Source organism: Cryptotermes secundus, unplaced genomic scaffold (genome assembly GCF_002891405.2).
Source record: "Cryptotermes secundus unplaced genomic scaffold, Csec_1.0 scaffold117, whole genome shotgun sequence".
NCBI lineage: Eukaryota > Metazoa > Arthropoda > Insecta > Blattodea > Kalotermitidae > Cryptotermes > Cryptotermes secundus.
The window spans coordinates 101,990-117,137 of record NW_019737981.1 but is presented as its reverse complement, the minus strand read 5'-3'; the positions used below and the strand labels follow the sequence as shown (position 1 = coordinate 117,137).

Genomic DNA, 15,148 nt, shown 5'->3' with positions numbered 1-15,148 from the left:
TCCACATATTCCTGCCAGTTTTAATATCTATTTTGTAATCAACAAGTGTGTAACCCCGGTCAAAGTTTGACACTTCTCTGGCCATTATCTCCGTAACCGTTCAACTTTGGACATAGGTGTTTTGGGTTATATCGGCATACTTTAACATAAGGAACACCCTCCCGAAGTTTGGCACATTCCTCCTGGGACACCCTGTATACTGCAACGTGTTTTGCCACTGAGGATGCCATTCGGATTGTTAATTGATTTAACAACCTACAAATCGTAACTACAAATAATTATACCAGTGTTACGGGTTTACACTTTACAAACCCTGCACACTATTCCATTCAGTCTATCCTCAGTAGTCTTGATGTATTTATAACACAGGAGCTGTACAAGTCTCTGTGAATTACACACTCCAAATATAACTGTACTACAGCACACATAAAATCTTGAAGTCGCACAATACGTCTTCACTGGCTGAATTCTAAATTATTGCGCACTATAAAAACTTCTAACCACGCATTCGGTTCTTCTTTCCAAGACTGCTGCTATATTTCAACTCTACTTCTTAAGTCAAAGTCAAAGTCATATTGCGACTGACGGTTGGTCAGTCAGTAAGTCTTCGTGTCGAGCCCCATCTAGGGTTCACGACCACATATTAATTATTACTGTTTGACAATTACGGTCTTATTTTTGTGGGGTGCCCTCTCTGACGAGAGGATGGGGCTGCCTTTTGCATACACTGCTGGCCCTTACCAGCGCGATCTTTCTCAGGTCCGAGTCTCTTGGGACTCGCGACCATATTTTACTGTCTCAGATTTGAGACTTTCCTTTTCATTGCCTCCTACGACTTGCAGGGTCACGGTGGAGGTATTCGACCCTGCCTTTACACGGGCATCTACTCCTTAGGCTGTGCAGTTCTCTTATAAACCCTCAGCCAAACAACGGAAAACGTCTCACTTCCCTGTTGCAAAGTTGCCGTGTTTACAGGTGTTGCTAGTGACGCTGTTGAGATGCTGTGTAGTAACTGCAGTATCCCTTGTTATGTCACCGTGGCAATGGTTGCCTGACACAGCCGCTCCTCTGCCACGTCACTTGCGAGACCACAGAGTTCATGCGACCCCCACCTCCCACCACGCCATCCATGTCACAATACATACACAGAATGGAAGTATCATTTTAGTGTCATTTTAAATTTTGCTTTTTCATTCATAAGACTTTAGAGACCAGAGGGCAGATTATTGACACTCTCATTCCCACATAACATGTGCTTCTCTGAAATCATGACATGTTAGTAGCTGTTTTATGGAGAGAGTATTTGTGTCTTGCGTTCACACTGTGTACATCTGCATGGGTCTCAAAATGTTCTTAGTTATATGTAATGAAGTTTATTAATGAAAATATATATTCACACGGAAGAGTTATGATCTGTAGTCTCTTAAATAGAGCTCTAAAAGAATTATGGGAATTGACAACCATCATGAGTCTAACAATTTTCCTTTGCAATGTAAATACCTTTTTACTATCAGAGGAATTACCCCAGAAAATTATCCCATACTTCATTGAAGAGTGAAAGTAAACAAAATAAACTGATTTGAGAGTCAGTGTTGCTCACATGCAACACAGATCTAACTACATAACATGCTGCACTTAGCTTTGGAACCAACTGATCGATATGGTTTTACCACATTCAATGACTATCAATTTGTAAGCCGAGGGGCATGTGGTTGTGTAGTTTGAAGAGGCACTATGCTACAATCCAGAAGGTAACAGGTTCAAGTCCCAATGAGGTCATTGGATTTTTTCAATTGACCTAATCCTTCCAGCCACACTATGGCCTTGGGGTTGACTCAGCCTCTAACAGAAATGAGTATCAGGAATATTTTTGGAATATTCTTGGGGAAAAAGGGCAGACAGCTAATAAAGCTGAGAACCTTACACCCATCTATGAGCTGACTGTCTAGAAAATGTGGAACCTCAACATCTCACAACCTTATGGGCCTTTACAGGGATACCTTTACTTTTTTTTTTACTTTATCAATTTGTAAGCAGAGGAATTTTGTGTATACTTCCTCTTTTATATTTATTACTAGCTGTACCCGACCACGCGTTGCTGTGGCAGATCGAGTGAATTCAAAAATTCTGTTGGATAATTAACCGCTTCATCTGCTTCCACAACAGTGTCGACGGAGTTGTATGTGACTGCCTCGCATTGAATGTTAGACTGAATGATATTGTTACGTTCATAGACGTGTTTGTTCTTGGCCGCAAGAATAGCTCGTTCACTCAGCCAATCGTGATTCTTATAATTGGTTTCAACATTGGGAAATACTTTTTCAACCAATTCCTCCTTTGATGTCACTAAATTGCAGAAGTTATGAGGCACTGAAATTCGTCCTGAGGTCAGATCAACCGGCACCTTCCCATTCCCAATTTCCAGCAATTGATGTGAGAATATCTCAGCTGATGGATCATTTTGCAGCTGGACACGCATATTTGTAGTTAACTTTAACGTCTTTATGTGTCGCCACAAAGTAGAGCATTTCAGGCAAGCATTTATTTCGTCCGCTGGTGTCGATCGAGGAATTACAGGTAATGTTTGCCTGAAATCCCCTGCAGGGAATATTAATGCGTTCCCAAATGGTCTGATGTTTCTACGCAAATCTTGCAATGATCAATCAAGAGCCTTGAGCGATTTTTTGTGTGCCATTGTGCATTCATCCCAAACAATAAGTTTGCATTTCTGCAATACCTTTCCCATGCCTGATCCTTTGGAAATGTTGCACGTGGGATTTTCAATGAAATATCTTCAGCCATGTGCTGCTTTGCTGATTCCGCGATTCCTACGCAATGACCCATTGTTACTGCGTTGTCTCTGTGGGAACGCTCCGTGTATTCGTCGTAACCATGGAGATTCAATACAGTATCGCTATTGTTACTTCCTATGCATCGGTCTGTTCTAGCGTTTTCATAGGGGTCACTCTTCTGAATTCCAAATTCCAATTCCGGTTTTCAAAAGATGCATGTTTTTACCTGTCACAGGTGTGACATCTATATAATGGGTATATAAAAACACGCGCGTGCTCGAATGCAATGTTGTGTCAAAATTTCAAAGCAATCTGTGAAGAACTTTCGGAGATCTTCGAGGGCTAACAAACCAACATTTACATTTTTATTTATATAGATTATATTCAGTGTCTAATGGATACTGTGGTGGTTTTTTGTTATATTTTATTACATTTGTTTTATGTATATTCAGGAGCAGCTTCTTTGCAGAAAACCATTTACTCATTTGAGAGAGAACTTTGATATTATGTAGAAATCATCTAAATTTTTAATAGAAATTATGAAACTAGTGTCATCAGCCAATACTATGGGTACTGATGAGGTATTTAGTGCAAGGAGGTTATTTATATAGATCAGGGAAAGCAGAGGCCCTAAAATTGACCCATGGGGAGCTCCATGCTTTATTGTTACCAAGCCTAAGCAGGTATTTTGGGTTAAATTCAATGATTTTATTTCAGTCTTTTGTTTTCTATCTCTCAGCATCTGAAACAATTTGCTGTTGTTCCTTGAATGCCAAAAAAATGTAATTTAGTTAATAAAATCTTTAAGTTTTTGCTAAATCACAAAAAAATTCCAAACATGCATTTTATTTATTAATGGATTTTAATATACTCTTAGCTTAAAGGCTGCATTTTCAGTGGATATTCATTCCCTGAAGCCAAAATGTTCTGGGACTACTATATTATTATTCTGCAAATAATGGCATAACCTACTGTACATAACTTTCTAAGTACTTCAGAGAGGGTGGTTAATAATGAAATTGGCCTGTAGTTCGGCTTACTGTCCACTTTCTTGTACTACTGAAATCTTAAGATGATCAGGGAAGATCCCTGCGAATAGTGAATGATTACAGATGTGAGCTAATGGTTAAGTGATTAGAGAAAAATAGAAGAAAAAAAAGTTAAACTTAGAGTTCATATCCTTATGTGTGAAAACAAGTTCCAAAATTTTATTTTCTAACAGATGCAGAAGCTGAGCAATGGTTTCATTATTTACTTTTTCCTTCACTGTTCAAAGGGTATTAAATTTACTTTTGTAGTAATATTATTTATTGTAAAGAATGGAGTATCATAGTCTGAGAGGCTATTAACTATAGGAGATATACAAGAAGGGCTTAATCTTGTACTATCTATAAAAATATTATCAATGGCTGTACATGAGGAATTTTGAATTCCTGTTGCAAAATTCACGGCGTGTAACAAATAGCCGATTACATGTCCTGGCCCAGCATGTGAAGGTTCTTGCTCAGAGCTTCTCATCTTGAAGTCTGAATTTGTTACCCTTGCAATGAAGAATACAGTTCAACAGCAAGCTTTCATAATCAAATCCTTCATATGATAGAAGATGGCTGAAAGGATTGAAGAAAACAACGCACACAAAAAAATTAAGAGTAGCCAGTCTCCTAACCTCCTGCATATGAAGCAAGCATACTAATCATTTTCTGCAGTTCCATAATTTTAATGTTTTTAGAGTAAGACATTGGACTATTGGGCTAAGTTCAACACAGACCTGCATTTGAAATTTTATATACCTAANAATTGGACTCTCCAAACCCGCGAAATTTTAAAATTCCCGTTATTTCCTGAACACACTTCGTATTACGCACTACTAATTTAATTTCAGTTAAGTTCATTCTCATTTTAAAATGCCAGACTTTATCAATCTGGAGGGGGACTGCAACATCAGTTCTCAAATGCCAAACTGTTTCTAATATATGACTTAAAAGTTACTGAAAGACGAACTGCATACCTTCTAGTTGGACAATTTGCAATGTTTCTGGTTCTGATGGTGCACTAACAGTGCCATCTGGAGAAATAAAGTAGATGTCCACATTTTTCTTGGATATAAATTAATTCTGCTGTCTTGGCTCCTGTTTCAACTTTCAGTTCTTGTAGTGCTACTCCCAAATCATAGTATGTCGATAAAGGTTGTGAAGATGCTCCAGCAATGGGTGATCTCGGGCATGCCACTGCTTCTTCGTATGATGGTGGTGGAACCACAGGTGGCTTTGGTGTTACTTGGACATCTGCAATCCTGCAAAGTACTTCTTTCCTGGAAAGAAAATTTATCATTTACTATAGCCAACTATAAATCTCATTTAAACTACACCATGAGCCACACATACATCTCATCTATGTCTCCTCTGCCTCTTTTCCCCCATGCACGGGTTTTAGTCTTCCAGTTTGCTTTTGGTTCCCTTTGGCTTCCTTCTTCCTTTCTCCCTTCCCCTCCCATTCAATGACATTATTGAAGAGGCCATTCACTCTGGTATGAGGACTTCTGTCAAGCTAAGGTGCTCAAATAAAATTCCATTTAGACCCTATTATTCTAAATTCCCATTGACTATATTTCAAGGAATTCACCTTTGTTTACAGTTCAGATTCTGAAATTTTGGACAGAAAGATTTTCAATAGCACACAGACACTTAAATAATTTCAGGATTTCAAGTTCTCACAGTAGTGATTACGAAAATTCCTATCTTCTTTGATTTAATGCCATGTAGGCCACTGAAATTCAACTGATGTTTTGGACACACACACACACACACACATCCAGCAATACAATGCACGCAGCCACAAGCATACATTTTGAATCATTTTATAAACGACACATGATGGCGGGCAGTGCAATAGTTTAACATAAATAACACACCTGAGGATGGCACAGTGATGCCGAAACATGTAGTGAAGTAGTGAAGTGACATGTGAGATTGTGTGCACTAGAAGATGGTCAATACATACACGTCATGGACGTGAGTCAGTACAATGGGATGCTAAAATACAATATAATTCTTTTTTTAACCTTATCCAGGATGGGTGATTTGGGTAGGAAGAAAATAAACAAAAAGTTACGTACACAAATCATCTTTTTCATTAGAGTTATATGCATTGGTGCTCTATCTTCCCCCCCCCCCCAAAGCATGTTTGGTACTCTCACATTTGCTTTTGGCGTCAAGGTTGAAATGTACATTGTACTGGCACATATGTGACTTCTGACTACTTTGTCAGTATGCATCAATTGTTGTTGTTGGAAAAATCAGCATTTACATCATATCACGAACAGATGTTGTAGCCGCCCTTAAACATACAGCTGCCACGACTCTCGCTCAAGCTTGGGTTCTTTATCTGAGGGATACGGGTGCTTTGGAGATGGGAGTGGAACACACTTCGGGGTTAATCAATCAGGGATCTCCAGAACACCGAGTATTGCAGTTTTAATTTAAAATTCATTCAATGATCAATATTTGCATTGTCCTCCAAGCTTGCCGCTCTGTCCATCCTACTCGCTACCCCTACTGTAAAACATTTCTCTGTTCTCTGTCTACCTTTCAACCACTGTCCTCCTCCACTCCCTATAACTGACTGCCCTCTCTTTACCAGTCCCCCAGTTGGCATAAAAAACGAGAAAATAAAAAGAGAAAGCGAAGAGTCAAGCCTGGCCTCTGTCCTACATTTTTAGAGAATCCCATAAATCTGTTTAGGGCTTCAAGGCACACGAGCAGGGAACTCAAGACCCCTCCTGGCTGGTCTTGCACAAGGTATATTCCTGGGTTTATGATACTGGGAGTAAACTGGCGACGTTAGGGACAATAGCGACACCCTAGGCCTAAGGACGACAAAAGATGAATTACAACTAGATGGTCCAGGGATGATATCTTGCCGGAGGAGCGTCTCTCATGGTGTTAAACAATGCATAAGTAGTTAACACCCTTAACTGAATAATTTTGGCGAGGGACGTACAGTTACAATGTTATTAGAGATTTTCTTACTTTGTTTTCTTCATTTTCTGCAGCATTACAGAAGCTTTCTCCCATGTCAAATCAGGACTTGAAGGGCATTCAATAGGAATACTTAATGCCTTGTCGATCAGCAACAGGCCACTTTCATACTTTAAATATGCCTGCAGAAAACAATATATGTAGCATTAAACATTAAGTCTTATCTATATGCACAGGGAGTTTCTCACCTTTGCCAACTGGTATATGACTCTGCATTTCATGGGGACCCATGCACTGCTCGCTGTGAAACACAAATCTGATCGCGAATCAACATGTCTGTTAGCCGATAATGTTCAGAATGAAGTAGTTACAATTTACCGATCGCAGGAAGTACTGAAAATGCTGTCCCTGTCTGCTGCAGCTTGATCTCACCTTCAATGACAGACCATAGAAACCAACTTTGAAAACGAACCCTGCTAGCTGAATGTGTGGCTGCAAGGCGTCAATTACCGTTGCTTTACAGGGCCTAAGCTTCAGCAATTGTGTTACCATTCTTGCACTACACTCTGACACTCAGTCTCTTGAGCTAGACATTTCAATGATTTTCTAGGCATATGTTCAAGTCTGGCTCCTAAGTCATTTAACTTTTTCTTCAGTAAGCACTCTGTGCTTATGTTTTTGTTTATCTAATAAGAGTCCAGCTGACCTAAGTTTACTCATAAAATTTTGAATTGTTTGTCTGCTGGGAACTCTTTCATCGCAAAATTTATATCAAAATTTTTGCCAACACGTTCTAGCAAATCCCTATTTCACACAGGAGTCATACAGATATGAACATTCCTCTAAGTATACTGCACCATGACAGAATACATTGCTCGCTAATTGTAATCGAGAACAAATGGCCAGTGGAGCTAAAAACTGAAATTCTCTGCTACTATATCATAAACAAATTCCCACACATGAGCTGCACTGCTTGCCCTGAAACATAATGCTGTCAAGCAGTCCAAAAATTTATTAACTTCCCTTAATTTCAAACGTTATCAGCCATGAGGAATACTGATTCATCAGAATAATTTGCATGAGCATCGCAGACGACTGTGCACTGGTCACCGTGAAGCACAGACCATATTACCGGAGTAAATATTGAATTGCACAATTACAGTGCCCCACTATGAAAATGGAGCAAATGATGGAACAGATGTTGGCCAGGTTGAATTCACCCCAAAAAGATATATAAACCGTGCAAATGCCAACCAAGCAAAAATGCTGGACAAAATGGAAGCCAACAGGGAAGAAATGAGAACACATTCAAGGAATGCTGGCCAAGATCAACACCAACAGAAAAGACAAACAGAAGATATAAAGGAAATGATGAATGTAAATCTATTGGAAATGAGATATGAAATCAAATCTGGAGAAGCAGAAATTAAATCCATAGTTAATGCCTCAATAGCAAACACAAGGGATGAACAAAAAGAGACAATGATGGAGGTGTGTCTGCTTAGTAAGGAGCTATATTCAGAAGACATTGAATGTGATGTGGAACACTGGCAGGTCCCTATGGAAGAGGGCAGTGATCTCTTCAGGAACAAGGAAGAAGTGGCATAGCGGCTGGCATCTAGCTGCAGGGTGACACAGAGAGCCATATTAACTGACCCAAGGAGATTTTGATCACGGAAGTTGGCTGCCACCTGCAGGAAAGTGCCCTGTCATGCAGCAGTGGCTTGGTGCAAGGGAAATATCTTCAAGAAAATTAGAACCCAGGAAAGTTATGGACTGTGGAGAGACTTGGCCATAGCTGGCAGGAAGATGACCCACTGTGGAAAGTGGTACAGCACAAGGGACACAGGCTTCGGGGATGCAGTCATGAAGGACAGTCCATCAAACTGGGATGACAGAAATCTCAGACCAGGAATAAATTTGCAAGACATACCAGGAAAGGAAGAACACTCAGATAACTGATGCACCAGGAAGGCACCAATGGAACGAGAAACCAAAACTTCTTGGAGCAGCTACGGCTGGGATGCAAGAGGAAAACCAGCAGAACCTACAGCAAGACCATTAGGTTGGAGATCATGAAGCGAACAGTAGGGATTTCCAGCAGGTTGCTGAACTGGATCTTGTGGAGGGGTCAACCCGCTCCAGAATGGAAGAACCTAACAGCACTACTAGCAATGAGGAAAGAAAAAACCTTTGGATGATGGTGACAACCTGGACTAACTGGAGCCTTATAAGGGAACTGCTTGGAACAAGCAACCTTAAGGACAGAGCAGTGGTAGCAGCTGGAGAGTAATCACAGCATAAAGAAAAAAGGTAATGGGAAGGAAGGTGAGATCAAATCAAGTGCAGCCCTTAGAAGAATGAAAAGCGGTGTACCAACAGACCATTTGGGATGAACAGCCTTAAGGAGCACTGTAACAGATTTGCTCAAAGTACTGTTAAGCAATGGCTCAATAACACCCTGCGATATTCACACACAATAACAGAATGAATGTTATAGCTTACGAAGGGGGACCCAAAAATAACCGGAAACAACCTGTTGCGCTCGCATGCTTTGTAGTTACGAGTTGTACTGCTAGGTGGNAGTGAAGTGCAGTTTTCCCTAACAGAAAGCAAAATTTCACGCACACTCTTTGTTCCTTCTGGTCGGCCATCTCACTAATCGCCAAAGGGTTGAAACAGGAACGCACACAACAGAGCACCACAGACAAACCACTTAACTCAGACTGACGCCAGCTCACTAACAGTCGTGGGAGACCCCCAGCTAACACCACCTAGCAGCACAACTCGTAACTACAAAGCATGCGCGCGCAACAGGTCGCTTCCAGTTATTTTTGGGTCCCCCCTCGTATTGCTAGGCAATGGTCAGCGTGTCAATGAGCTGGCTGGGTGGCAGTCACATGTTTTCTGTGGGACCAGCCAGCATGCCAATGGACTGGTGAGACAGTAGACATGTGACATGTGTTTTCTGTGCGTCGTCTGTGCCAAGAAGTTATCTTGAAGACATCTGATGATACAATGCAACTTTCACAATTAGACTGGAGAGTTGAAGTTAGGGATAGGAAGTTCGTAGTTGCAGAAGAATTAGAAGTCAGCCTGTGGAGACTTAACAGGTGATCTGAAGACTATGTGTGTGCTGTAATGAGTGATTTTGGGAGTGTGTGATTGAGACTTATAGTTCCTGGTAAAATCCATTGACAGGAAATGGATAGTGAAAACTTTGTCAAGGCTTAGCCATTGTTGAGATCGGATATAGAGGACTTTATTTATGTGTTACAATTACATGCAGTTACTACCAGTGAGTGGTCAATAAACTGATTTGCCAATCCAAAGCAACATCTATAGTCACTAAAAACATAATATTATCCCACCTCTGTCTACGTCTTCTAAGAGATCTGTTACCTTCAAGTTTGGCCGTGCCATAGCCCAAGCGGTTAGTCACTGGCTTCCCACTGTGGCAGCCCGGGTTTGATCCTGGGTCTGGTCAAGTGGGATTTGTGGCAGACAAAGTGGCACTGGGGCAGGTTTTCTCCAAGTACTTCAGTTTCCCCTGCCAATCTTCATTCCACCATTTGCTCCACAATCACCCTCGCCTATCATCTGGGTCTGGTGCAAGAGGCCAGAAGTGGCTGCAGTACAAGGGACTTAGTCCCACCCCACTAGCATTAGAAGAAAAAATTTCTAGAAAGAGCTAGCCTCAATCACTGGTCCACAATGCATGAGAAAATCAAGAATACAACAGCTGTTACTGATTATTGGGTTTGCACTGGAAACAGCAACAGAGGAATGGCATTTTATGTGTGGTCCATGCCAAGATGTTTAGTTAGCTGTGAGACAGTCCCCGGGCAGTAGCAATGTGAACACGGAAGCTGAGGAAGCTACGGCACTGGAAGCCATTACCAGGTGACAACTGGTGAAGATACAGCAGACTGAGAAGACTTAGTACCTGCTGTAGCGAACTGCAGAATGTGTGAATTTATGATAGCAATACATTAACTTGTAGTTATTATCTGTAATAGTTCAATAAATCCAATTACCAATTTAAACCCTGTCTACAGTCACTCATACCAGTGACAATACTTAGAAAACTGTACAATTATGAAGCCCCTAATTAAGTAATCCTTCTGCAAATTTCTCTCTCTGTAGTTCAAATAATCTCCCCAGACCTGTTCACAAATACCTTCCATCTATGGTCTTATGGTAGACATGTTTCACACATATACAAAATAAGAGGGCAAATTAAAGAAAGCAGAAGATTCAGTACTTAGAGTAGCAAGCATTCACAGATTTTAACCTGGCTTCAATTTCTTGATAAATCCAGTTTTGATTACATATGGCTGTTCTCAAACTGTATCAACATACTTCATTTTGGTTTCCTTCTTGTTCTAATTTTATTGCCTTATCAATCACAAAGTAGGCTTCATCATGATTCTTCTTAATCTCTGCATACATATCAGACCAATTACTTGTTCTGTCAGCCATCACTAGTTCTGAAACAATTAAAGCAGAAAAAATGAAGAAACCACTTATATTCTCAGTGAAACACTCACATTTCAAATAAAATTCAGCTGCAGTAACAGATCCCGTTAAAATCCATGGAGCACAGTTAGTTGGTTAGTTATTGGAGAGGGTGGGTTTCTCCATGCACTTAGACCAGTATTGGTCCATTTTGCTTCCCTTCATGATATTCTACCAGTCTCTATACCATACAGATACTGGTGCTTACCATCAGTCCCGACCAAACCAGCGAGTTCAGCCTCTACTGGCTTAGCGGTATCTATAATGCTTCCCCCATCTATCAGAGGCGTTAGAGACTACTGTTGGGTGGGAAATGACCTTGAATTTTGCTCAGTGACCTCCTTAGGAGACATGAGGTTCTTTTACATGCCGTAAAGCGATGACACGGGACCCACGGCTTAAAGTCCCTCCCAGAGGACTTGTTCCCTGAATTTTTCTGCCCTTAAAAATTCCATGACCTCTGCTGGGTTTGAACCCACATACTACAAGTCATGAGGTGGGAAAGTTACATGGAGAACAGTTACTCATGAGCTAATATTCATTCAGCTGGTCAAGAACTTCCCTGTCCTTCACAGAACCCTAAGATTTCTTACCATGTTCACAAGAGCCTTCTTATCTTAAGCGGTCTAAATCCACTCCACTTCTGCAAACCCTATTTCCCTAAGACATGTTTTAATAATATTCTTCAATGGAAGAGCTGTCATCACAGTAGTCACTATGAAAATATCCATTTACTGGGATGTGGCACTGGGTAGTCTGGTAGATTATTACCAATGTTTTGGAGAAACATGCTGCCTCCATCTTCAGGATGGAAAAGTAAGTCAGATGTGAAAATAGAGGGGCCACAAACTAAGGTCTGACTAAACCAACAGGAGTAGAGAAAACTGGCACAGTAATTGGGTAAAATAACAGCTCAAAGTGAACCAGCAGGCAGTAGAAGGAAGTCAGGGGAATCAAAGTAGTCAGTTTCACCAATTTGTGGAATATACTATCCCTGAATGTTATTGGTTTCATAAATTTTGGCTTTCCATAAATTTAAATGAGGTATACACATATAAGATTTGAATACTCCATGGTGGTAAGTATTCAGACTGTGATCCTCTGGGTTGTGATACCATGTAGTCTTGTAGGTGACAACAAAGACAATTGCTCCTTCTGTCTTCTGGGTCAGAGTGGAGGAACAACTGATCAAGTTTTACTGGTAGGTTGATATGGATGGTGGCCTCTCAAACAAAGATTCCATTGGGGTGAGGATGTGATAAACTTATAGTGACTGCATATCACTCAGAATCACTATTCATGTCACACTGCCAATTTAAGTGACGAAAAAGCGTACTATCTTACGGGATGAGACGCCGTGTAGTCCGGCATATGTTCACCGACGTTTCAGAGGAACACACTGCCTCTATTTTGTTAGATGCTGGCTATACATTTCTCCAAAACACTGCTGAACTCACCCTAGACTACGTGGCGTTACATCCCAGAAGACGGAAACGGAACCTTTAACCTAACCTAACCGGACTACACGGCGCCATATTCCAGATATTGTCTACATAGTACCTAGAATACCACACTTGGAAATATACCCGGGTACTTATGAACATTCACATTTACACAATGAATGGGTACGTGCAAAAACAACCGTAACAAAAATTTGACAACAGCTATAATACACATAATCTTTAAGTTCGAAACACGTAAATAAGAAATTATAATTTACTCAGTAAATCGACGTTATTTCTTTCCAAGTCATAACCATGAACTGATAAATGGATTAGAACCTTTACCTCGATGTCAGTTTAAACTTCGTCTACACATATACCAAGCCTCGGAATTTCCACACGGACATGTATTCAATAACCTAACCAATATGTACGTCACTGGTCACCAGTCATGCCAACACGGATCATACATTATACATGACCTTTCTATTATAGGTAGGCAGCTGAATTTATTTAAAGCACCAATATGCGTTCTTATGCTCAAATGTAGAGACTGGCTGCACTACACTGCAATAGAAAATTAGCATATAACCATTACATTTTAATGTCCATAAATGTAGGGAACGGTAGGGAAGGAGGACAGATATGCAGTGTTGCTCCAACACAGCATTATGTTGTGCCGTGTTAAATGGCGAATGATTAGGAAATTGATGCTATGGGAGTGCTGTCATGAACGAAAATTACCATTGCATTTGTGTTTCAAAATAATATATTAATTGAAACTGCATACGGTATGTAAGATACGTGCTTCACATAACGGGTTAGCGTAGCTGTAATCGCTGTGATGTTGAAGACTTGCACTCCGGATGCGTTCGGTTCGAATCTCAGTTTGTAACGGGCTATCCTGTTAGCGCTTGTTAGGGTTTTCGTGGTTTCCGTCAGTCCTCTGCAGGCAAATGCAGTCACGGCTGCCTTCCAAATAGTTTCCATTTTATTATCATCAGCCATCCTGCATTCGACGCCTTCGAAGCTGTATAGTATAGATACTGATAGCCGTAGAACAGCCCCCCAAAAAGTTACATATTTCAAGACTGTAAACTGCAGGTCATACAATATACAGTGTCGGAAAATTGGGTAGGCGCCATCTGGTTCCTTCCGCGCGGTCTATGGCATGAACTGTCTTCGAACGCTGGGAACGTGGGTTCGAATCCCCACTATGGCCCTGGGGTAGACTCAGCCTATAACAGTAATGAGTAAAGTAAAATGAAAAAATCCAATGACCTCATCGGGACTTGAACCCGCGACCTTCCGGCTACGCTACCGCGTGCCCCAAACAGTAATGACAACGCCATCCAAGAGCAGATTTTCTAGAAAATGTGGAAACCTCAACATCTCACAGGGATTATTATTATTATTATTATTATTATTATTATTAGAGGAGTGGGTTTCCCCACGCACTGCAACCATCTATTGATCAATTGTGCCCGGTTCTGCGAGGTCGGTCCCGGTCGGTCCTCTCCGGTAGTGGTCCTCGATTCTTCCCCATCTAGCGGAGGAATTGGAAACTACTTGCTCAGAGCTCAAAGGTCTCCTAGAGACATGAGTATATTTTGCGTGCCGTAAATCTACGACACGTGACATACGGCTTCAAGTCCCTCCCGGAGTACCTGTTCCCTGAAGTTTTCCGCCCTTAAAAATTCCACGACCTCCGCCGAGTTTGAACCTGGCTACCTTGAGTCATGAGGTGGGAACTGGAATACCTTTACTTTACTTCACTATCATGTTCTATTTATTTATTTATTTCGTCTCTATAGATCATTGTTACATGATATAGGACAAGTCAGTTACTGTACATTGGCTGATTACAATAAGAGAATAAAGTTACAATACTTAAAATTGTTTACAAGAGTTAAGATTTCACATAGTATGAGGTGGAATCCACATTAGGTCCCCTCGGCACGTCTGCTTCCATATGTCCTATTGTACCTGTACTGGTGATAATGCTTATAGAGAATTTGATGGAATGAGGATTGGCAGGGGAAACCGAAGTACTCGGGGAAAACCTGCCCCAGCGCCACTTTGTCCATCACAAATCCCACTTCACTAGACCGCAGCGGTGGGAAGCCAGCGACTAACCGCCTAAGCTATGGCGCGGCCTTTGGGATAATGTTGGTGAATTTGGTGATAGCACTGGTATAACGTTTCACTGTAGACTCTACACTGCAGCATCTCATTACATCTGTTCTCCCTTCCTGGTGCAGCTTCTTGGCATGTGCAATCTCTCCTGAATAGCCCATTCACAGTTATGCGATTCGAAAAGTGTAGGTGTATTATGATTGCTTCCAGACCTTTCAAGATTATCTAATTAAGTTGGCTGCTCTGCATTTTCCCCTTTCTTCTATCCCAGTTTCCTCTGCGT

At 41.0% G+C, this 15,148-nt stretch overlaps 1 protein-coding gene across 1 annotated transcript in view; it reads right to left on the bottom strand.

The window, feature by feature from the left end:
- LOC111870523 (protein spartin) overlaps positions 1-13,177 on the bottom strand; it is a 29,989-nt gene extending 16,812 nt beyond the window's left edge. Inside the window, 5 exon segments of the mRNA XM_023862878.2 lie at positions 4,801-4,885; positions 4,887-5,103; positions 6,821-6,951; positions 11,132-11,259; positions 13,075-13,177. Coding sequence (XP_023718646.1) covers positions 4,801-4,885; positions 4,887-5,103; positions 6,821-6,951; positions 11,132-11,251 — 553 coding nt within the window. The 5' untranslated portion in view covers positions 11,252-11,259; positions 13,075-13,177.
- Positions 13,178-15,148: the final 1,971 nt, after the last annotated feature.